Source organism: Oryzias latipes, chromosome 6 (genome assembly GCF_002234675.1).
Source record: "Oryzias latipes chromosome 6, ASM223467v1".
Classification (NCBI taxonomy): Eukaryota; Metazoa; Chordata; class Actinopteri; order Beloniformes; family Adrianichthyidae; genus Oryzias; species Oryzias latipes.
The window spans coordinates 5,799,975-5,824,132 of record NC_019864.2 but is presented as its reverse complement, the minus strand read 5'-3'; the positions used below and the strand labels follow the sequence as shown (position 1 = coordinate 5,824,132).

General features: G+C 42.8%; 1 protein-coding gene across 1 annotated transcript; it reads left to right on the top strand.

Annotated features, from left to right (window-relative positions):
• On the top strand, window positions 1–22,564 carry cetp (cholesteryl ester transfer protein). The gene is made up of 17 exons (XM_023955541.1): window positions 1–359; window positions 5,619–5,733; window positions 5,804–5,935; window positions 7,549–7,619; window positions 7,897–7,984; window positions 8,058–8,127; window positions 8,199–8,259; window positions 9,778–9,869; window positions 10,090–10,189; window positions 13,982–14,061; window positions 14,135–14,185; window positions 14,254–14,403; window positions 14,813–14,880; window positions 21,596–21,638; window positions 21,787–21,859; window positions 22,091–22,176; window positions 22,251–22,564. Exons 1-17 carry the CDS (start codon window positions 206–208, stop codon window positions 22,326–22,328), a joined length of 1,512 nt encoding a protein of 503 aa, XP_023811309.1. The 5' UTR covers window positions 1–205; the 3' UTR covers window positions 22,329–22,564.
• The last annotated feature ends 1,594 nt before the right edge of the window (window positions 22,565–24,158 follow it).

The following is a 24,158-nucleotide window of genomic DNA, read 5'->3' as shown; positions in this document are numbered from 1 at the left end:
CTTTGGCCGTTCTGCTACAAAAACTCACTCAGTGCAAACACTGAGTGAGCAGCAAACTGCTCCAATTCAAGTGCAAACCAAACATGTTGTGTGGGTAGAGTGAGGAGCTTTTCTTTCCCCTGCTGAAGGTCAGAGAGCTGCTGGGACTCAAACGTCGGAATCTGCAGACGCCAGCAACACTGAAGACCCCAACTGAAGACGGGAGATGTCAAGGAAGGAGTCTGCTCCTGTGATCCCCCTGCTGCTCCTGCCGCTGTTCCTGTCTTTTGGGCGAGCGTACAGCTGCCTGGAGGACCCGGCTGAGGCCTACAGACTGAGCGGAGCTGTGTGCAGGCTCACCTACCCTGCCGCTGCAGTGTGTGAGTTTGAAACCCTGATTTTACATGAAGCAGAGAGAGGTTCCTGTAACATAGCTGTCAGATCTCTGTCATGGTTTGGCTTCTTTGGTCTTAGTCTGAAGTTTGTTCTTTTTGAGCCTCTGCTCTCCTCTCAGCTATGTTCAATGACAAAAGCAAATATTTGATTTTGATTTGAAATGGTTTATTTCAAGCAATCAAATAGTAATAATACACAAAAACAATACAATCATCAATTATACATTCATACAATAACTAATCAAACTTAGAATAAGACATACAATTAAATTTTGCTCTAAAGGGAGTGGAAGGAAGCGAATTTATATAATCCCACCCCTGTTCTACTGTAACCATTTTATTACATGATCCAAGCTTTTATAAAACAGGATTAAGAATCTTGAAGTATCAATAAAGCACATGACAAAGAAAATTACTTAAATTATTTTGTAAAAAAAAACTTCTAGAAATCAACATGGCAATGAAGTATAATAAAAATATATGCATATTATGTTACTTATAACAGTCATTGATATGATTAAAAATAATACTGTATCAGTAAAATAGACATAACACTGTTTCAGGAATTTTCATAGCAAAATTTGATAAAGTATCAAAAGTTAAAAATATGTGCAAAATTATGTTATATTAGGAAAAAATCGTGAATGAGCTTATCAATTTGTTTGGAACAAGTGAAGTAATATCATTAAAAGTTGATTTGACAATTTCCAATACTTGATTAATCATTTATTTTACAATTTTTTGTGTTTTTTTATTTATAATTTTTTTTATGATAAGGTAATGCTATGAACTAAAATAAAAAGGGTTCGTATTTGTCGAAATACCAAGGTTGGTTTTTCTTCTTCTGCTGATTAACAGCCGTTCTTCTGGGTTTAAAACAAAGCTTATAGTTCTCTTCGCTGTTATGTCTGCAGACATTAGATTCAGTTCCATATCCTTCTTCAGCTGATATCAGCGGCGCCTAAGAGTTGAGGTCAAGTTGTCTGCATGTCAGATCTTTGTTGATAATCAGGTCACTTCAGACTTATGGAGAAAGTGATAAATCAAGGCGTCATATTTCTTGAAATTATTTGGCTCTTTGATTTATTACTGCATGTTGTTTCAGACGTCCGTGATCAAACACTTCTCAAAGTCCTTCATGGTGTTCACAACCAGAACCTTGGACCGGTCCGTTGGACAGAGTGGTTTGACGTAAATCCTGCAGCCTTTAACCCAAGTGTTCTCAATCTGCTTCTGCTTCCTGAGAAGCCTGGCATGTTTAGCGATTTCAGCATTCCTTCTGGTCAGATGGTCGTTCAGATGAGCAGCAGATCCTTTCAGATTATTCCTTTGCTTCATCAGAGCTAGCTTGTGTTTTTGATTCACAAACCTGATGAAGATTGCTGGTTTATCCGTCTCCTTTCTCCTGGGGAGCAGGTGGCAGGTCTCAATGGTGTTTAGATCCAGGGAAATCCCTTTAGACGTGAGAAATGATTCCATTTGGTGTACCAGAGACTCTCCACCGCTCTCCATTTCAGAGCTCCTAGCGCTATTAGCATTAGCAATGCTAACTCCAGCTGCATTTAGCTTTGCCCGAGGTTTGATCGGTATTCCAGTGAGAATGACATTATTCGTCCTTACTTGTTGTTCCACATCGTTCAGTCCTTTCTCCAGAATGTCAACCCGGTTTGTAGCTCGTTTTGAGCTCGGAGCCTCAGGAATTCTTCCATTAGCACTAAGAGTGGAGTTAGCTTCGCGTTAACTTGTTCCATAAAGGGATACAACGTAGCTTGGATATCATCAAGAGTCCTCTTAAGGTCTTCATATTCCTGGTTTTTCTTAGGGGCCATGGTCAGCTCTCTTTTTTAAAAGAAAATCAACTTTTTAAGTCGTTTGAAGATAGTTGTATAGCCGCTGTCAGCCACACGCATCCGTGCTGTAACCCGGAACCGGAAGAGCTGCCAAATATCAATGTTTTATTGATTCCATCTCTTATCGATTCTGTATTACTATGTATTTATGGTAAAACTTGATTTTAATCCATGCACTTTCTTGCTGATTATTTTGATTTTTAAGCCCAAATGTGCCAGTGACCTTACTGAATGCCAAGCAAACATGAAGACCACGGCAGAAGCCATGAAGGATCACAAAATGATGGAGTTGGAGCCCTGAAGACGTCTGCTGCAGGGACTCGGCTCCGAGGCTCACAGGCAACAATGGGCCATCAACATATCCGCACCCTGCTCCACTTTGAAAGCCCCCAGGATTGATCAAATCAGCTTTGCAACAGCCCCCACTCCTTTATCCACTGAATTTCCTTCATCTGAGTGTGTTGAGTGTAAAAACAAACTGCAATTCTCACAAGATATCTTTATTCCTAACTTCAAAGTCCCACTCTGATCATCTTTTGATCCGTTATAAAAGTGTTCCCAGTGTTCTTTTATTTAGGATTGTGCTGATTTTGGACAAAATCAAATAACCTGTGTCATTTTCTAGGACATAGTTTCAGTAGAGCGGCAAGAGTTCATTAGAAATTCACCTCTGAATTGTGGGCGGGACTGTTGGCTCAGAGTAACCTCCCCCCTTTCCCTCCCTGTGGCTGAGAGCTCTCTGTTTGCATGCTGTCCCGCCAGCTTACAGCCCATCACACCCCCAGCCTGACATTACCAGTGCAACAAAAATGGTTATCAGTATCAGAGCTATCCAGCGTACAGTTTGGATCCATATTCCAGCTCAGACCAGGAAAACTGACACGTTCATGGATCTACTGGTCTGACAGTGGATCCATCAGAATGAAGCAGAGCAGGAAGCTTGTCTCACAACGACAATGTTTTTCCAACAGCATCTCTGTTTTTAAAGGCTGCACGGTGGTGCAGTAGTAAGCGCTTTAGTCTCCTGTTGTATGGAAGCGATTCTGTAGCATAAATAAAAAGCAAAGTCAAAACCAGAAATGCTTTTTCATTTTCAAAATGAAGCTGCATTTTTTGACTCAAAATTAAAATGAAAAAGCAATCCACTAAAATGCTTTTTCATTTCCTTCCTCAACACAGCTTATTCTGTCACTTAATTAAAATTAAAATGAAAATGGTATTTGAAATTTCATTTTCAAGACGTTCTCTGGTAAATGTGTAGCATAATTCATTTAGAAATGTCTAATTTGACATTTAAAATGGATTAATTGAAATGCTTTTTAATTTTCAAAATGAAGCTGCATTTTTTGACTCAAAATTAAAAAGAAAAAGCAATACTTCAAAATGCTTTTTCATTTCCTTCCTCAACCCAGCTTATTCTGTCACTTAATTAAAAAGATAATGAAAATGGTATTTGACATTTCATTTTCAAAAAGGTCCCTGGTAAATGTGTAGCATAATTCATTTAGAAATGTCTAATTTGACAATTAAAATGGATTAACAGAAATGCTTATTAATTTTCAAAATGTAGCTGCATTTTTTGTGTGTGTGCGTCAGTCAGCAGCCGGACACACAGAGAAAGCAGTGACGTCATCGCCCCGCCTCCCCTCTGCTAATGCTTTTTCGAAATGAATATTGTGACAAGGTGCGAGGGGTGGATGTTAAAATGCAAATGCAATCCCCTCTTTGCATTTTCGTTTTAATTATGACACAGAATAAGCGGTTTTAAGTATAAAATGAAAAAGCATTTTGAAATATTGCTTTTTCTTTTTAATTGAGTCAAAAAATGCAGCTACATTTTGAAAATTAAAAAGCATTTCAATTAATCCATTTTAAATGTCAAATTAGACATGAATTATGCTACACATTTACCATGGACCTTTTTGAAAATGAAATGTCAAATACCATTTTCATTTTAATTTTAATTAAGTGACAGAATAAGCTGTGTTGAGGAAGGAAATGAAAAGAATTTTGGTGGATTGCTTTTTCATTTTAATTTTGAGTCAAAAAATGCAGCTTCATTTTGAAAATTAAAAAGCATTTCTGGTTTTGACTTTGCTTTTTATTTATGCTACAGAATCGCTTCTATACTGTTGAGAAGGCCCTGGTTGAAATACCAAATGGGACCTTTCTGTGTAGACTTTGCAAGTTCTCCCTGAGCATGCATTCTTTTTCTCTTGCCATTCAGGGTGCAAAAACACAGGTTGATTGATGACTCTAAATCAGGGGTGTCAGAACCCAAGCCTCGAAGGGCAGTTTTTCAACCAACAGACTGTTGAAGCTCCTTATTGGCTAATCACACCTGATCCAGGTGATTAGCACCAGATAAGGCAGGATTTTTGGAAAACTAGGAGGAGGCCAGCCCTCTAGGCCTGGAGTTTGATGCTCCCTCCTGCTCTAAATTGTCCACAGGTGTGACCTTTGCCAAACAGGTGCCAGGTTAGGCTCTGGCAGCCCCGTGGCCCAAAGTGGGTAAAGAAAACAGATGGATGGAAATTTTGTCTCCTCCTGATTCTCAATGATTAAAAAATTACTCAGAAATGCAGTTTCAATCTTAATTTTCTTTATAAATGCATTATAAATCCATTGTTAGAAAAATGCTACAAGAACATGTGAAAAACACCAAAAACACCATTTTCATTGGAGTGGGTCTTTAACATATGAATTCATCATAACACCTTTTTTGACCTTTATTAAATAAACAAAAATATGGAAGTATGTGTCACGGTAGGGGGGGGCTCGAGAGCCGGTAGGACCCAGACGCAGAGACGGGAGGCAAAACGGTTTCGGGACTAGAGGGTTTAATAACAAACAAAAAGCACTGGATGACAAAATAAAACAAGAATTACTGTGGTGTGGCTAGAAACATGGAAACATGAGCGTGGCTAGAAACATGGCACATGCCATGAAGGGACGAAGACACATGAAGACGTTACAGACGCCAATGGACCAGCACAAGAGGAAGGCAGAGACAAGACTTATATACAGACAGGGCAGACAAGACACAGGTGAACATGATCAGGGCAGATGGGGACCAAGGAAGTAAAACTCTAGACATGACAAGACAGGAACCCTTTCAAAATAAAACAGGAAACAGAACCAAACAAGACAGAACAAGAACTAAAGCAAAAACCAAGACAAAACAAAATCAAACCATTACAGTATGTTTGTGTCAAAAATACATAAACAATTCCTGTTACATTCCTGTTACATCTTTAAACACTTCTGAAAATAAATTAAAGCCATCAATCATGGATAGAAGACAGCTTGAATGCAGGCTTCACCAGAAAATTTTCACCATATTTATAAAGAAAAAGCCGTTTAATCGAACCATTACGTCTGTCTATTTTGGCAGTGAATGAGAAAACCACAAAAGTGATTGAGGCAGCTTTTCAACATGCCCGATATCCAAGTATGCAAGGAGAGAAGTCCCTGCTCCTCATAGGCAAAGTCTCTTTTGGCCTAGAAAAGTGAGTCAATGCACACTTTCCACTGAAGATGGGACACTATCGTGCAACACTTTTCCTTTTTACTCCCCAGTCTGGAAATTCACAACTTATCGATTGGTCGGAGTGAGTTTGAGCTCGTTCCAGGAAAAGGAATCGCGCTGAAGATAAGCAACGTGTCTGCAGTGTTTAAAGGGACAATCCAGTATGGATACGGCAGCTGGTTGTAAGTTTGACTGTAAATGTTTGCAACATGCATTCACATGTCAAATGTTTCTTCACAAACAAGAATGTGACGGTGTTCACCAGTTCCGGTGTCTTCCTCACGGAGATCATTTATGAATGAGCTCCTGCAGCTCCTCACTGCACCAGGTTTACCTGACAGACATCTTCAAGCCTCTTCATGATTCCTGCTTCTTCAAAGTCACACTGTGACTGTTTTTGTTTGTTTGTTTGTTGGTTGGTAGCTTGGTTATTCCTCCTACTATTGACCAGTTTATGTCATCTCCTCTCTTTGGTCAGTGGAAAGTCTGCCTGAATTCACGCTAAAGTGAACCACACCAGAGTTCATCTGCAAGTGAACAGGTGGTCCTCTATAACGCATTGGCGCTTCACACAATCAAAAGAAAACATGTAAAATCATTGACACTGATAGGTGGAAGAGAGTGTTAACATTCCCAAAGGGTACATGCTCCAAGGCGAGCCAGGAGGAGGCACAAAGGACCTGCAGCCAAACCTCCGCCTGTCATGAATAAAGAGAGAAAAGCAAATGTGATTCATGTTGATCCAGACGATGGCCAACTACAAAGGAACCAGGATGATTTTTACTAAGTGACACGCAGACATGAGCAAAGGAGAAAAACTGGAAGTTATTGGAGTGCTTTTAATCATTCCCAGAATCCAATGGCTACCAAGCCCTCATGAATTCCATCCCAAAGACGAGTGGTAAGATCCGTAAGATAATGGGAATTAACCCTTGTGCTATCTTAGATGACCCCCCCCCCCCTTACATTGACGTGTTATTCCTACCATGACAAAGGTGGATAAAGGTGGAAAGATTTCATGTAATCCATGGACACCAGTGAAGATCACAAATCATTGAAGAAAAAAGGTTCAGAGCACTGTCTAGTGGGTCTAGATGACCCAACTCCCAATGTTAAAGTGCCTAGGATAGCACAAGGGTTAAGAAGGTAATGTCCTGGCTATACCTTTACTCTGGATAAGTCGGTACTCGCTCAGAAAACCAATCATGCAGGGTTCATTACTGTTATGCCACCAGAGGTCACAGCAGGAGAGTCCTGAAGGGCTGGAAGCTCCTGCTTCTTTTTCATCCACCCCTGCCATTCCTACTTCCTATTGGTTGAGTTCACCTAATGCCTCAGCCACAACTGCAGGTGAAAAATGCTGACAAAGGGATGCATATGGGCTCTGTGCTTGCAGCCCGACTGTTAGAAATGACAAAATTGACAATAACAGCATAGTTTGGGTGGACATCCTTTGGGCGTCCTGATGGGCCCTCAGCTCTGGTCTCATCAGTCTCCTGTCAGAGACATTCAGTGATGATGTTATTAATGTATGAGGAAGAAGGTGTGCAAAAGCATCAAGCATGAAAATTAAACATCAGGTCAAACAGCAAAGAGTCTGATCTGCAGAGGTCAGTTTGCTGGTAGTAGCATCTGTTGGAGGGTTTAACACTCAAACAAAGTTGAGTCATTGTTCACTCTTTTTTTGTTCATTGTTTGAAATCTAACTTCTTTTATTTCCTGTATTTGTGCTGAAGCAGACGTTCTCATGAAGCAGCAGAACTTTACTGACATGCCGTCTTTCTTCTTTGTGCAGAGTCAACCTTGCACAGTCTCTTGACCTGGAGATTGAGTCTCAGATTGACCTGGGGATCAATCCCAGACTCTGTAAGCATACTGGATGATTCATGCTCTCATTACACATTAGCTAGTCAAGACCTTTTGCTTCAATCTAAACTGGCTTCCAGCTTTTTTCCATGAAAGCTCACCACAGTTTCAGGAGGCATGAATTAGGCAGCGTGACAGATGCTTTAGTGCAATCATTTCTTTAAAGCAGCAGCTTCCACGACGTTTGACCTGGGACTGTTCTTCTGCTGAAGGGTTCATGCCTGTGATCCGTGTCTTGTCTGTCCTTGTGTGTGCCGCTCTTTCCCATGCATGTCAGATTGCGGCAAAGGAAAAGTGGCTGCAGACACATCCGACTGTTATCTGAGGTTTCACAAGCTGCGTCTGCACCTGCAGGGAGACAAAGAGTAAGTGAAGCTCTGATGTGACACCACACACAGCTGCAGCATCCAACCCTGTCTGCCTCTGCTTGTGCTGCAGACCTAACTGGCTGAAGAAACTTTTCACCGACTTCATCACCTTCACTGTGAAGCTAGTTGTGAAGGGGCAGGTGAGGCGCAGGCCCGGCTCCTGACTTGATGTGGTTAAGAAGAAAATAATGACAAACGTGTTTTATTGCAGATTTGCAAGGAGATCAACAAGCTTGCAGACATTTTATCCGACTTCATTCAAGACACAGCAGGTTTGTGTGTGCTGTACCTTTTAAAGGTAACATTAGGGCCAAAGCGGAGCCAGACAGAACATCGAACATCCTATCTCAAACATCAAACTGCTGCAAGAAAACATCTGGACTTTTTGTAAACTCCTTGTGAACATCGGGATGTCTTCCCTGTCGTCTGATTTCCAAACATCACATCGTTTCAGACACATTGACATTTTTCTGACATCCTGTAGGATGTTTGTTCATGAAGCCTTAACCATGTTATACTACACCATACACAGACCTCTTCCGTGTTTCAACATGGGAACAGGGCTATATGTCCCAATCTGAGTGCACAAACAACCTTTTTTCAAACAGTTGGATCAGCACTTAAACATGCATGCTTCTTCTGTGCTGCATAAATTTGTTTCATGTTGTTAATTGCGAATGAATGAAACAAACCTCCAGCTTTGAACGACCCTGTGTTCGTTCGTTTGTTGTTGAAACGATTCATAGTTGATAGTGGATAATTTAAACGATCCGATTCACTAACCTAAGATCAATTCAGGACATCAGAAAATACAACCAGTGTGACTGATAGAGAGTCCTGAACAGTGCAGGTGAAGTAGGCGGCCATTTTTACATAATAGTAAAATAAACTTGTCTCAAACTAAATGCTATTTTCTATTAGCAATGTAATTGATTTATTTCATTTTGATCAGTTTTATAATGGTCGATTGGATTTGATGAACAGCCCGCCACAGACAGATCGACCTGGTTGGATCGTAGGAATATGAATCGTTTCATCGATGTCAGGGTCCGCTTGGCAGAGACTGAGCCACAGGACCAAAAAGAAGAGGCTTTATTTTGCCCCAACACAAAAATGGCACAGGCCTAAATTAAAATGGGGTCAACTTAACAAAAATGTGCCTGAGAGAATCAATAACAAAAGCTCAAACCAAAACTGACCCCCCAACAGGAAGCATTTGGGAGATTTTATGCTGGCTGATCAGACCAATGACACAACAGGGAGGGAACCACAAATTCAAAACATTCAGAACCGAAATATTAACTAAGAAGTAAATTACTAGTAATTTAAACTGAACTTAGACTTTTAAGCAAGTTTAACACATTTCAAATGATACAAACAATAGTCCAACATAAGAATAAACTTTTTCTTCCTCCTCCATCATCTATCTCCACATGGAAGTGTTCAGGAAGTTGTCCAGCTCCTGCCTCTGCCCCAGCATCAGGCCTCAGAGAGAACTCAAAAGAGTAGAATTACTCCAAACAAAACAAATTAAATGTCTGCACAAGTCATTAAGTCAATGTTGTTATGGGATGTGTGAAATAACATAAATGGTTTATGCAACAACAAAGAAATATAACAAATGAACCTAACTGTGGGGCAGTGGCTTCTGCCGTCACAATCGATTAGCTCGATCAATCGTTTCACCCCTCGTGAGGCTTCAGCAGGTATCTAAGCTTGTAGGTTGTATGTTCCTGAGTCGTCCTGCAGGGTCTCACTTCCGTCTGTGACGTGAACCTGTGTGTTTGCAGCACACTTCCTCAGCGACGGAGACATCAGCGTGGACATCGGTGTGACCACGGCCCCAGCCATCACTGCTAATTACATTGAATCCTACCACAAGGTAAGCACTAACTGTATTTACTGGTAAAAGCACTTTATTTTTGATCATTTCAAAAGTTCGCTTCAAGTAACTCAGTGACAGACACTTCTGTTTGTTTAAAAGAAAAACTGAAAATGTATTTTATTGGTAGATGATGTTATGTGACAAAATTCTTTCATTTGCTTCTGGAATGATCGGGTATTTAAATCATGTGATCTTTCTCTTTTTTCCTCAATTTTAGGGGCTGACCAATTACAACAACACAACCTCTGCCCTCAATGAATCTGCGTTCCATCCAAGTCAGCTGACTGAAGACAGAATGCTTTTCTTTTGGTTCTCAGGTCAGCAGTGTTTCCATATTTCCATATTTATAACTAAACTGGTGCAGGGTTTTAACTTTAAACACGTGTCTAAAGCAGAGGAATTCTTCTGCAGATAAAATAAAGTCTTTAGATTTTTTTTTACAAAATACCTGAACATCCAAGCAGATCCATCCCATCTCTGACCGTTTCTGACCCATCAAGAAAGTTCTGTCTGTTGAAAAAAAAGCTTTGTAGAGACTTAACTGTGCTTCATTTTGTTTTAGTAAAGCAGCTGCGTTCAGTTCAGGAAGGCTTGAAGGTAGCCTGGATCAAAAGCAGCTAGAAAATGAAGAAAATAATGCAAACGCCACTTTAGTCCAGAATCAGCCGCTTCATTGCATCCGGGGAATGTATGCTGAACAGAGCAATCATCAAAGTGCACAGACTAACATCATCTTCATAAGTGAGATCATGTCAGAATGTTGTAATCTGACTTTTTGCTAAAAGGTACCAAAGTTCAAATCACACCAACTAATCCCTCAACGCAAAAACATTTTAGAGACTAATAACAAAAAATAACATTAAAGCCGCAAGCGGCGTTGTATGGCCCGCAGACGCAACCCGCCTTCCACGCCCAACTCTACGCACCACCGCTGACCTCACCGCCCTCACAGCCCGCAAATTAAAAGCTAGTCAAGGCTGGATTTGCTAATTATGCTAACTATGCTAATGTAGCTAAAAGTGCTAGCATTGCGATCAGCATCATCAATGGACTCAGAAAAATACATTACCTACAATGCTAATTATGCTAACTATGCTAGCTATGCTAATGTGGCTAAAAGTGCTAGCATAGCGATCAGCATCATCAACTGACTCAGAAAAATACATTACCTACAATGCTAATTATGCTAACTATGCTAGCTATGCTAATGTGGCTAAAAGTGCTAGCATAGCGATCAGCATCATCAACTGACTCAGAAAAACACATTACCTAAAATGCTAATTATGCTAACTATGCTAGTTATGCTAACATAGCTAAAAGTGCTAGCATAGCGATCAGCGTCATCAACTGACTCAGAAAAACACATTCCTCCATTGGTGAGAGCTATATGTCATAAGTTGATAAAAAACCCACTTTTTCCAAAATGGCGGCTTTTCTGTTGATTTTATCTCCATAGCAACCATTTTATGTTTTGGTCCCCTCGGGAGGACGAACAGATTGACGTCAGTTTCAGACAAATCGGTAAAAGTAAACTTTTTGTTGTCCTTAGCAACAGTGGTTTTATGCTAACCACGCTCACATTCCTTATATGTCCATATCCAGTGGTTTTCAATGTATTCAGTTTCAGGCATTAATGCATGCATTCAATTTTCACTGTATTGTATTGAAATGCATGGGAGTTATAACAGTGCGCCACTTTGCTAGCTTGCCACGCGCACGCCGTTCAAAATCTACATCTTCTAATTCCAACATTTTTTTCACAGTAGCTTGCCATTGATGCCCAAAAAGTTTCGAGACAATCGATGAAAATTCCAACGACAAGTTTACTTTTGAATCTGGCGGTAAAGGTGTTTTTTATAGAAAATTCAAGATGGCGGCTTTTTCCCGAGGTCAAAGGTGGACGAAACTCCAGAGGTAGTTGTGGACTGGCTCTAGCAACATGTGAGTCAAATTTCGTGAAAATCGCTCGAAAAAAGGTTCATTGTTCCATATTGTGTAAAAACGCGAAAAACGCAAAATGGCAGATTTTGGCAAAAAATGGCCGCCAAACCGTAGGTCGTGTCACCATCCCGTAATGATTTCAAAACGTCCTTTGGATATCGCGGACAAGGGTATATTGTTTTCGTTAGTCGATTCTCAAAAAAAAAGTTCCGAATGTCTTCGTTTTTGCCGAGTCGGCACATTTTTTTGCGACGGTTTTTTGCTTACCACGCCCACATTCCTTTATCGATCTTGTCATGCGTAGCATCGTTTTGTTCAGCGCGGGCCAAGGAATCGCATATTTCCTCTTCACGACATTCCGATGAAAAATGTGCGAGCTAGCCAAGATGGCAACGGTTGCTAGCTCGCCACGCGCACGCCGTTCAAAATCTACAACTTCTAATTCCAACATTTTGTCCAGAGTAGCTGGCCGTTGGTGCCCGAAAAGTTACGAGACGATTGATGAAAATTCCAACGACGAGTTTTCGTTTGTATCTGGTGCTCAAGGTGCTTTTTTGAGAAAATTCCAGATGGCGGCCTTTTCCCAAGGTCAAAGGTCAACGACACTTCTGGGGTGTTTGTAGACTGGAGCTGGCAGCAAGTGTGTGCAATTGCGTGAAAATCGTTCAAACAAAAGTGTCTTTTCCCCATATTGTGGGAAAACACGAAAATCGCCAATTCTCAGAGTTCGCCACAAAATGGCCGCCAAGCCGTAGGTCGTGTGGCCGTCCCATAATGATTTTAAAACATCTTTGGGATATCCCCGACACGTGTGTCTTGGTTTCGCGGCTGTATTTTGAAGTACATTTTGTTCGGCCCCATACGCGATTTTCGGCCCATTCATTTTTTTGACGGGATCGCTGGCCGTGATGTCATCGTCTTCGGGGGGGTGACGTTGACTTTGTGGAAAATTCATTTGCAATTTATCCCAGGTGTGTGCACGTTTTGGTGACTTTTCGAGCATGCGGCGGGGGTCAAATTCTCGCTGAAAGGCGGCGAAGTCGTCGTTCCAACTGCGAAAACAATATGGTCCTTGCAGTCAGTGACTGCTGCTGCGGGCCATAATTACAATTTAGAAACCAAAACACAATTCTAAAAATATTATTAGAAATTAAAATGAAACCTTTTAGAAAAAAGATGGTCATTCATCTTCTAAACCATTTATTCCCTTTTGGGGTCACAGGGCTGCGTGAGCCTATCCCAGCCACTTGTGGACGAAGGCAGGGGGCACCCTGGACACCCCGCACACTCACACCCACACTCACAATAGGGACAATTTAGAGTAACCAATGAACCTATGAAGCATGTTTTGGGACGGTGGGAGGAAGCCGGAGAAAACCCACACATGCACGGGGAGAACATGCAAACTCCACACAGTCAGGTCCCCCATTGATGTTCTGGTTCAGGTCCCCCATTGATGTTCTGGTTCAGGTCCCCCAGCCGGGACTTGAACTTTCTTGCTGTGAGGCGAGAGCGCTAACCACTGCGCCAGCATACAGCCCTGAAAAAATGAAAGAAAAAAAAGAAAAGAAATGTTGAGAAACTAAGTACAACAAGAAACCCGAAAAGGCAGGTACTTTGGGACATCCCTGATTGGATGATGACGTTTCATTTTTGACGTTTGAGTTCTTTTAAATGGGTCTTTAGTGTTCACATTATAATAATTAGTTAGTGATGACGATAAGCACGGAGCATCGCTTCATGACAAAAAGCTTTCGGATAAAAAGATGGACAAATGTCATCATCCAGTCAATGAAGTCCCATGATTCCTACCTTTTCCAGTTTTTTATTGTTATTCATTTTTTAACATTTCATTTCGATTTCTGGAAATTACTTCTGTTTTTTTTTAAATGTATTTTTTATATTTTTGGTTTTGCATTTTACTTTTTATTCCTAAACTGTCATGTTGTTTTTTAATGATTTGTTTTGCTTTCTTAATTGTCACTGTGATCTGTAGTATGTTTTGGTGTAGAGTGATTTGCACTTCAGGTAGAAAACAGACTTTCCACAGAAATCACATCAGTTCAGTGGAGCGGCAGATGAGCAGACCTGAAAAGGAGATGAAAAGAAAAAGTTAAGCTGACTCTGGGTTGATCCACTGTGATGGTGGTTTTGCTCTCTAACTGCAGATGAACTCTTTAACCCTTTGATTGCTGCTGCTCACCATGACGGTCGCTTTCACCTCAACGTCTCCGCCGGAGAGCTCAGCGTGAGTGCTCTGCCTTCCCTCTGAGCGTGCACATTGACAGGTCGATGTTGTAACTTCAGCTGCTTTTTCCTAGGAACTCTTAAAGACCAGTCTGTCCAATGTTACCGTGGATTCCATCCAAACAGTAAGAAGGTTCATCTGACTGACCCTCTCCTGAGAACAGACGGCTGCTTATTGTCTCTTTGTGTGTAGTGTCTGGCAGGGGCTTCTGCAGAGCTCAGAGTGTGGAGTTCTTCAGTTCCTCGCCTGCACACCTCCAACACAGGATCCAGAGTCACAGCACAGGCCTGTGGAGAGCTGCACTGTGGGGGTCAGGGGCCCCCAGCACTCTTCTTTGAAACGGTATTTCCTGACAGGAAGTGCAGTGCAGGAGCCATGCCGTCAGTCTGGTGCATGTAGCAGATGCACGACATGCTTATGATTTCGCATACATATGAGAAACAACACAAAGATCAGACACGGATTCCACAGATTTTATTAGTTTCTGGACACTTTCTCACTAGTTTGTTAGAAAGATTAATTATTGTTGCACGTTAAAAACTCTTAAAGCAAAAAAGAATATTTATGTCCCATAACCTTGTGACTAGCTGTTGCAAAAAAAAAAAACCCTGCAGTTTAGTAGTTCTAATAACTCCAAATTAAGTTTTCCTAATTGCATTGCACTGCATTAGCAGATTCTTTTACACTGAGACATACTAGAGGTTTAGGTGAGTTTCTAACAGGAGATTTTTTTCTGTTTCTTCTTGCTCAGAGTGTGCTTGTAGATGTCACAGCTTCCTACTCTGACAAGAAACTCTTCCTGCACGGCAGTCCCAAAAAGTAAGACTTTTTCTCGTCCATCATTATGAGTCTGGGGCCTCCTTCCAAGCGTGGACCCTGATGTCAAATGCAAACACGATTTCATGCACACACACAGTGGGGTCGACCTGTACGGATGCTGCAGGTTTTTGGGTTGTCTGGGTCCTGGGAGGGTCCTACAGAGGAGGGGCTGCATCTTAAGGGGAGCAGTGATGGGTTTTGCAGTTTCCTTGAGGCTCGTATGGCCACCTCAGTGGACATCATGAAAATGGAACGTATCATAAAGAGTCTAGTGAAGTATTTGGTAATGATAATGATGTACAGGTGATGCTGTCTAACAGTGACCTTATGCCATACTCTAGTTAATAGTAATGGTCGCCAAATTTCCAACTGTGGGTGAGCCTGGTCAGGCCATATTTACAACACCCCTCGTGGGCCCCCCTTTTCCCCGATGTGCTTCCCTCCTAGCTTGCTCCTTCCTGGACCAACCGTGGGCTGGGTGGGTGGCTGCCTGGAGTGCGGAGCGGGTCTCCCTTGGGGGGTCCTGGCTCGTACCTGGGGTTGGGTCGGGGGGTTGCCCAGAACTCCTGGGTGGTGATGAGATGCTCGTCTGGGGTTGTGGATGCTCCTCTGGGGCGGGGCCTTGCGTTGGGCCCTCCCGGTGCGGCGGGGGGGCTGCTCTCCTGGTTGGGCTGGAGCTGCGCTCTCTTTCCCCCCATGCCTCATTGCTCTCTGGCTCTGGGGGCCTCGCAGCGGTCCTGCTGGCCCTGGCCTGGGTTGTGGGGATGTGGTCGCCCGGGGGGCGGTTGTTCTCTATCTGCTGTCGTGCGGGCGTTGGGGGGGTTCTGGCTGCCGCTACTGCTGCGGCGGGGGTCTGGGTGTGGGGATGGCTGGGCATTCTCCCTCCTTCTTTTCACATTCCATCATCCATTTTAGAAGATTATAAACACTCACTTGAGCACAGGTGTTAGCTCACTTTTGCAGTAATAGTTTACGTGATTGAATGAATTTCAATTTCACACTAGTTGGTTTAAAGGCACAAAAATTCGTGTGTGAACATTATTTGTATTGTGTACATGTTGACACATGGACATTTTTTGGAGCTAACAGGTATGTTTATAACACCTGAGTGTGTGTATAGACTTGCATTACATCTGAACCTCACTGTAATGAGTATAACCATCCAGAAACTGTTGCTTTATGCTGCTTCATGGTCCCCCCCCCCCCCCGATCTATAATCACCCTCCTATCCCCCCCTCTCTAATATACCTCTTTCTTCCTCCCTCCTTTCCTTTTCCGTCCAGTCCAACACAAAAGATTTTCAAATACAATTAAAATGAATAAAGTTTGGCCTCGATTACAAAAGGGGTTTATTCAGACATACCTCTGGTTTATAACCCCTGTTGTTAAAGTAAAACATGTCCAACACAAGAGGCCTTCAGCTATTCATCTGTTTGCCCAGCTGTCGGACAGGACAAGTTAAAAAAAAAATTGTAAGGTGCCAGTACTGGGTCTTTAATGACCAGGATGAGCAAGTGATGCGTAAATGCCCATATGGTGTCCACACATTGACTAATTTCCTAATTTCCTACAAGCTGCACCCTAGGAACATCCACTTATTACTTAAACAACACTAACAGGGACTTCCGAAGGAGTGGGCTGCGAGGAACTCCAAATTTCTTGTCCTATCTTCTGTCAGCCCTCTACAAACATCACGCACGGCAGTTTGTGACGGTTTGCATTAAGAGAAAAAAGGTTTTCTTTCATCTTAAACAACTTAAAACAGACATAGCTTTCCTTCAAGAAACGCATATACGTAGTTCAGACACTGAGCGTCTCCTAACAGGCTGGAAGGGACAAGGTTTCCACTCCTACTTCCAAGCAAAGGCAAGGGAAGTTTCAATTCCCATCGGCCCTAATATCTCTTTTGAATCTCATACCGTGATCTCTGACAAATTTGGCAGATATGTTATAGTCACAGGAAAACTGTTTAACAAACTGGTTGCATTTGTGAATGTCTGTGCTCCCAACTCAGATGACAGACTTTTTTAAACGACTGTTCTCACTATTGCCTGACATAAACATATTTGCTCCTATTATTGGAGGAGACTTTAACTGCTGTTTGGACCCATCCTGGACCGCTCCTCTAAAAAAACCATCAGAGTATGTAGACCAGCTGCCCTCATCAAAGCTTTTCTGTCAGACTACGGAGTGTGTGATGTATGGCGTACTCTCCATCCAAAAGATCGCGACTACTCATTCTTCTCGCAACTCCATCATACATACACTAGGATTGATTATTTTACATTGATCACCAGCTAATACCACTGGTGCAATCCTGCTCTTACCAGAGCATAATCATCTCAGACCACGCTCCCATTGTTCTGAGTTTGTCCATCCCTGACATTCCAGAAAGCAGAAATCAAGTTTTTTCTTGCCACCAATACCTCCCCTGAGATGTCCAACCTCATCGTTTGGGATGCCCTTAAGGCTTACCTTTGGGGCCAGATCATCTCCTAAACCGCTAATCTGAAACGGAAATCTTTAAAAGAACGCATGGATCTGAGCTTTAGAATCAAAGAGATAGATAAAAAGTATGCCCAAACCAAAGATCCCAATCTGTTTTGCGAACAAATAGAACTTCAAACTAAACTGAACTTACTTCTAACTCATTCAGTTGAAAGCATACTTTTAAAAGACAAGGCTCAATTCTATATCCATGGTGACAAACCAAACAAGCTGCTAGCCAACCAACTTCACGGAGCCAGAGCAAAACAGAGCATCGCTGAGATCCGCCTGCCTTGCGGTCGCCTAACATTAGACCATCTACAAATAAACACCGCATTCAGGGACTTTTACTCTCAACTTCACACCTCTGAGGCCCAGGTTGATCATGTCACATCTGCTTCTAACGCTGCCACCAGATCTTAGAAAGGCACTAGACGAGCCCATATTTAATTCTGAAATCACATCAGCTCTATCCTCTATGCAGACTGGCAAATCTCCATGCCCTGATGGGTTTCCAACAGAATTTTTTGCCAAGTTCTCATCCTTACTTTCCCCATGTTGTGTCTTGTGCTGTTTGACTCTTTCAGGTCAGGGTCTCTCCCCAAATCTGTGCCTCATACAGACCAATCTCACTCTTGAACACAGACACAAAGATCTTGGCTAAAGTGCTGGCTCGTAGGTTGGAGCATATCCTCCCTATAATTCTCCTCTCCCTCTCCCCTCCATTACAGATATTTGCAACCCAGTTGTTAAACACTCTAAGGATATTGGTTCAGTTTAGGAATCATTTTTGGTCTCTGTGATTTCTCACTCACAAGCCCTATTGCTTCGAATCACCTTTTCATGATATGGGTTTTTGGGAGTGGCGCAAGAAGGGCATTAGAAGATTTAAAGATCTGTTTTTGGATAACACCCTGGCCTCACTTGAGCAGCTAAGCAGAACATTTGGTCTTGTAAAATCAGACTTTTTCAGAGACCTGCAAATTAGATTGCATCTTCTCTCTCTCAGGCCAGGCATCGCCACTGTTCCAGATGAAACAATTGTTGAAACCATCCTTTGGTTGAACCCGTCCCACAAGAGACTTATTTCAGTTCTATACAACCGGCTGACAAACCTAAAAACTCACTGTGTGGCCCAGCTTAGAACAGCATGGGAGGGGGATCTGAACATGTCCAAATCTCCAGAAACCTGGAATTTAATATCTACAAAAGTGAACTCTGCATCTCTTTGTGCTCGCCACTGTCTAATCCAATTTAAAGTTTTACACAGGTCACACATCTCTAAGTCTAAACTGTCTCACATCTACCCAAATATCAGTCCCTACTGTGATAAATATAAAACTGGGGTAGCCACACTTATTCACATGTACTGGTCTTGTCCATCCCTCAGCGGGTTCTGGATGAAGGTGTTTCAAACTCTATCCGGGATACTCCAAGTCTCACTGCAGCCAAACCCTCTGACTGCTCTGTTTGGGATCACCGGACAGGGGGTGACTCTAACCTGAGAAAAATGACAAACTCTGTCTTTTGCCTCCCTCTTGGCCAGACGTGCAGTCCTGGTTAGGTGGGAGAATGCTGCCCCCCCAACTCACTAGCCATGGTTGGCAGATACCATGTCTAGTCTGCAACTCGAAAAGATTAGGTTCTCACTCAAGCATAAGAACAGGAACTTTCAGGAGACGTGGGGCCCTTTTCTGGAGACAGATATGGGAAGGAGCCAACCAGGGTGCATTACCGTGTCAAACAGAGACCGGCTTCAAACTCATCTTGCGCCGCCAGCAAAGACAGTGGGCAGGGAGTGACAGAATGGGGGGGGGGGGGGTAAGGGTCGTTTCATGTGTTTTTTGTTTTTGGTTTTTGTTTTGTTCTTTTCTTTTGGTGCTGTGCTGTTTGCTGTATTTTAATTTTTTTTTATTCCTATTTTTTATTATTTTCTTTTCCGCCAAGTCCTGCTGTTTGCAATTGTGACTTTACACTATGTATGTCTTTATGTTCAAGAAAAGTCAAATAAAAAGATTTTGAACTTAAACAACACTAACATGTGCAGTCCGCAGGTTTCAGGGGGGTTGAAAAGCATCTCACCTACACTCACGGGCCATTTAATTAGGTCCACCTTGCTAGTATCAGGTTTTGCCTTAATCCTTGGTGGCATAGAGTCAACAAGGTTCAGCAAATGGAAGGAGGTGTGGCTCCAGACACGGGGGTCAGAAAGGAGAAGGACACTCGTTGGAGCGTGGAAAAACCCAGCAGCCTGGGGCTCAGTCACAAGGATTTTTGATTTCACATTCCAAATGATACTTTCCAGAGGGGTCTCTGAGAACAGTCCCACAGTTTAAGAGGTGCGGGGACTTATAAGACTTTGGACAACATGGTGTGGCAGCAAAATGGGTGCAGCAACATAAAGCAGAGAGCGGAGGCCGGAACACAGGCTGAGCAGGTCAGCTGAAAGTCAAGCGGAGTGGCGAGTAGAACAGGTAGATGAGCTGGCAGTGTAACCCTTGTGCTATCCTAGGCACTTTAACATTGGGAGTTGGGTCATCTAGACCCACTAGACAGTGCACTGAACCTTGAATCTTTCCACCTTTATCCACCTTTGTCATGGTAGGGAGAACACGTCAATGTAAGGGTGGGGTCATCTAAGTTAGGACAAGGGATAAACAGAGCAGGTGAGTTGACTGAATGCTTGCAGTGCAACGATCCTGCAGAGAGTGAAGGACAGAGGCAGAGATTTATAGGAGCAGGCACGGGGGGAGGAAATCAGAGATGTAAGCAGCAGCTGACATGACAACCATGCTTAACTGGTACCAGGGGGTCTGAAGTGTGCCAAGAAAATATCCCCCACCGTGACACCACCACTACCAGGCTGAACTGTTACAAGGCAGGATGGAGCCATGCTTTCATGTTGGTGATGCTAAATTCTGACCCTACCATCCGAGTGTGGCAGCAGAAATGGAGACTCATCAGACCAGACAACGTTTTTCCAATCTTCCATCGTCCAGTTTTGGTGAGTCTGTGTGACTTGTAGCCTCAGTTTGCTGTTCTTAGCTGACAAAGGGGCACCTGGTGAGGTCTTCTGCTGCTGTAGTCCATCCGTTTCAAGGTTAGACGTGTTGTGTGTTCAGAGATGCTCACCTGCAGACCTCGGTTGGAACCAGTGTTTTTTTGAGTGCCTGTTGTCTTTCTATCAGCTGGAACCAGTCTGGTCATTCTCCTCTGATCTCTGGCATCAACAAGGATATTTCCTCTTTTTCTGACCATTCTCTGTAAACCCTAGTGATGGTTGTTGGTGAAAATCCCAGATGATCAGGTGTTTCTGAAATCCTCAGACCAGCCCCTCTGGCACCAACAACCATGCCACTGTCAAAGTCACTTCAATCCCCTTTCTTCCTCATTCGGATGCTCGGTTTGAAATGCAGCAGATAGTCTGGACCATGTCTACATGAATAAATGCATTGAGTCGCTGCCGTGTGATTGGCTGATTAGTTTTTTCCCTGCAAGCCTTTTTCTGCTGTGAGATGTTGCCTCGTTGGAGACCCTTCTAGGACATCCACAGGGTTTCAGAGCTTAGATGAACTTCTTTCTTTTTCCTGGCCTATTTTGAGCTTAATTATTATGTAGAAAATACGCTAGGTGGGTCATAAGCTCCCTACTCCAAGTTCTCAGCAACAGGGAGGGACAGGGGGCGGGATTGCTCCACGCCAAGAATTCCCCCCACGACTCAGATGGGAATTCTGCATTTGAGGGGCTGCAGAGCTGCAGGATCCCAATGATTCCATGAAGTCCTACTGCTCTGCAGAAACTGTCCTAGGAAATTACCCGTTTTTTTTATTTTGGCAAAAAATTATATAAGCAAGGGTTGATGACGACTAAGTGTTTCCACTTAGTCTGTTCATTTCTGTTATGTTATATTCTGTAATATTGACTAATACGTTGTGTTAAAGACCAGATGGAGAGGTGGTCCTAATAAAGTGACCTTGACTTACCTTGATGTGTTGTTTAAATGTTCACTACAGCCTGTCGCCAGTAGTATGTGTGGAAGGGGGGGAGGTCGATGACTGTTGCAATGCTCAGATTTATTTTTAGAGTTTTAGTTTGATCATTATCACGAGAAGGCTCTTAAGGAAACATTTTTAAAGGTTTTGTAAAACATGTTTACCTTTTTTAAACAGTATTTTTAGTCAGTTTTTCTGCAGATTCAATGTTGCTCCTAATTCTGTCATGTTTACAGGATCTCTGTTCTTCAAGCTGAAATTCCCTCCCAAAATAAAGTGGTAAGATTCATTTATTTGTTTCCATTCAAAAGCAGAGATTCTCAGTTTAAACAAATGTGAACTTCTGCCCTGACTGTTTACTGCACAGATGTAAAAAACAGCCTGTGTGTGGTCTGTCCCTGAGGTTTATGCACTCTTCTGTTTGCAGCTACAGGATGAAGCACAGGTTTCGTTCATCAAAGAAGCTGTGGAGAAAGTTGGAATTCCCAAAGTTTTGTCTGGTGAGAAGCTGTGTCAGAACCAAACCTTACACCTCTCTGCTATTTCTGCATGAGCTCCTGTACAGTCAGAGTGACCTCTAAGAGAAGGAGGCATTCCCTCTCATCGGTGATGCATCACGCCCTGCTTTGCGCTTTATTGAGGTTTATTTGTGCAGAAACGATGGATAGAAAACGTTCCCCAGACGTTTTAGCGCTCCGGGGGTTTCCGTCTAAGAGCATGGTGTGTTTCAGTTCTTCAGGTGGAGATAACTAGGCTGCTGGACAAACAGGGGGCAAACCTGTTTGACATCATTGACCCTGAAGTGCTTCCTCGGGACGTAAGTTCTGCTCCTGTTTCAGTTTGGGCTCTCAGCAGTCTTGTGACTCTTTGGTGCTTCTCTCTGGACTGCAGGGCTTCACTGTGACGAAGATGGACTTTGGTTTCCCTCATCACCTCCTGGTGGATTTTCTCCAGAAGACTCTGCAGTGATGCAACAGCTTCAAAGCATTTTGGGCTTTAAACGTTTTAAGTGATATCTGAGTTTGGACAGATGAAATGAATACTTACATGTCTGGTTTAGCTTATAGAGGGGGATGAAATGTTTTCATACTGTGAACAACAATGTTTAGTTGTAGACTGTGAGTGCTGTTAATGTGGATCAGGCTACTTTTATAGTGAAAGAGCAAAGGAAACTGTGTTTCAGCAATAAAGCCACTTCAGACTCATTTTTGGCAGAAAATGTGCTTTTTTGTGCATCACAGGAGAGAAGCAGACAGTACCAGCAGCATGGACCCAGAATAAACAACATCCCTGATGCACACTGCTCTACTTTTGGGCAGTAGCTGTGAACGAAAACAAGAAATATGTTGATATAAAACAACAACACAAATTGAGGGAATTGTATGCATAAATGTTAAAAGGACATTAACGGTTGGATAAGGAATAATGCCCAATGAGGTGACGATAAGGAGGTGTGAACAATCCGACACTATCATCCTGCTTACAAAAGAAATATTAAGTCCAGATACTTTGATCCTGGTGTTTTTTCCTTTGAGAATATTTTTTATGCTGATAATCTTTTTTATGCTAAGAATCCTTGATATGCAGTGTGATGCATTGTCATGGCAAAAGCTACTGAGCCTGCACCTCGCTTTGCTGCAGCTGATGTGTTATGAGTAACATGTGGAGGACAGTGGTATGCTAAATGTCATGTTAAGTGATACAATCCTTTGAGTGGCTTGATTTCAGAGGGAAAGTTCACCTCTTAAAACTTGTTTTTGTCTAGACAATGAAGCAAAAGTTTGTTTAAAAAACAAAGTCAACCAGTAGTTTCTTAGATCGAAACTAAGAAACTAGTTAATTATCCCTTGTATAACAGTAAATCCCTGCTAAGGGCCAGTTTATACTTAGAATCAACTTATAGTCACTCGCGTGGCATTGGTTGCAGGGCAATTGGAGCAGAGTGACAACTCCTGATGAAAACCTCCTAGCCTGAATGATCTGATCACCCAACCATCCGATTGGACAACTGGTGAAGAGACCGTGCAAAAGAACGAAGATCCAGCCTACCTCCACCCAGTCCAGGTACTTCCATCCTTCACACACCATCTAGTTCTCGCACCACTATTTCTACTAAGGAGCCCATGCAGCTTGTGTGCCCATCTCTCTGCTGACGAGCGTCACCTCCTCTGAAAGTCCCATTGTTCTTGGGCACCCATTGCTGTCCTCTCACGACCCGCCTTAGACTGGAGGACAGGAACCATCAAGAACTGGAGCCAAGCTTGTCACTCTTCTTGTCTCCTTTCTGCAGTTCCTGCTAAGCCCAGTCAGGCTCCCTCACATAACCCACCTGACCTGTCAGCTGTTCGTCAGGTTCATCATGATCTCTGGGAGGTTTTCATTGGGGATCCGGCGCTGTCTCTTCCACCACATTGTCCCTATGACTGTGCCATAGACCCGCTGCCTGTAGCACCCCTATCCACCAGTTGCTTATATAACCTGTCCAGACCCGAGGCGTACATCACAGACTCCCTTGCTGCTGGTCTCGTTCGACCTTCATCTTGTCCCTTGGAGGCAGGATTCTTCTTTGTCACCAAGAATAATGGCTCTCTTCGTCCCTGTATTGACTTCCGTGGGTTGAACAACATCAGCATTAAGAACAAGTATCCTTTGCCTTTCTCTGACTCCGCCTTAAATTCACTTCAGCACGCAGCCATCTTTTCAAAACTGGATCTCCAAAATGCCTACGACTTGGTCCGAATAATGAAGGTAGATGAGAGGAAGACTGTATTTAACACCCCACTCGGCCGTTTTGAATAT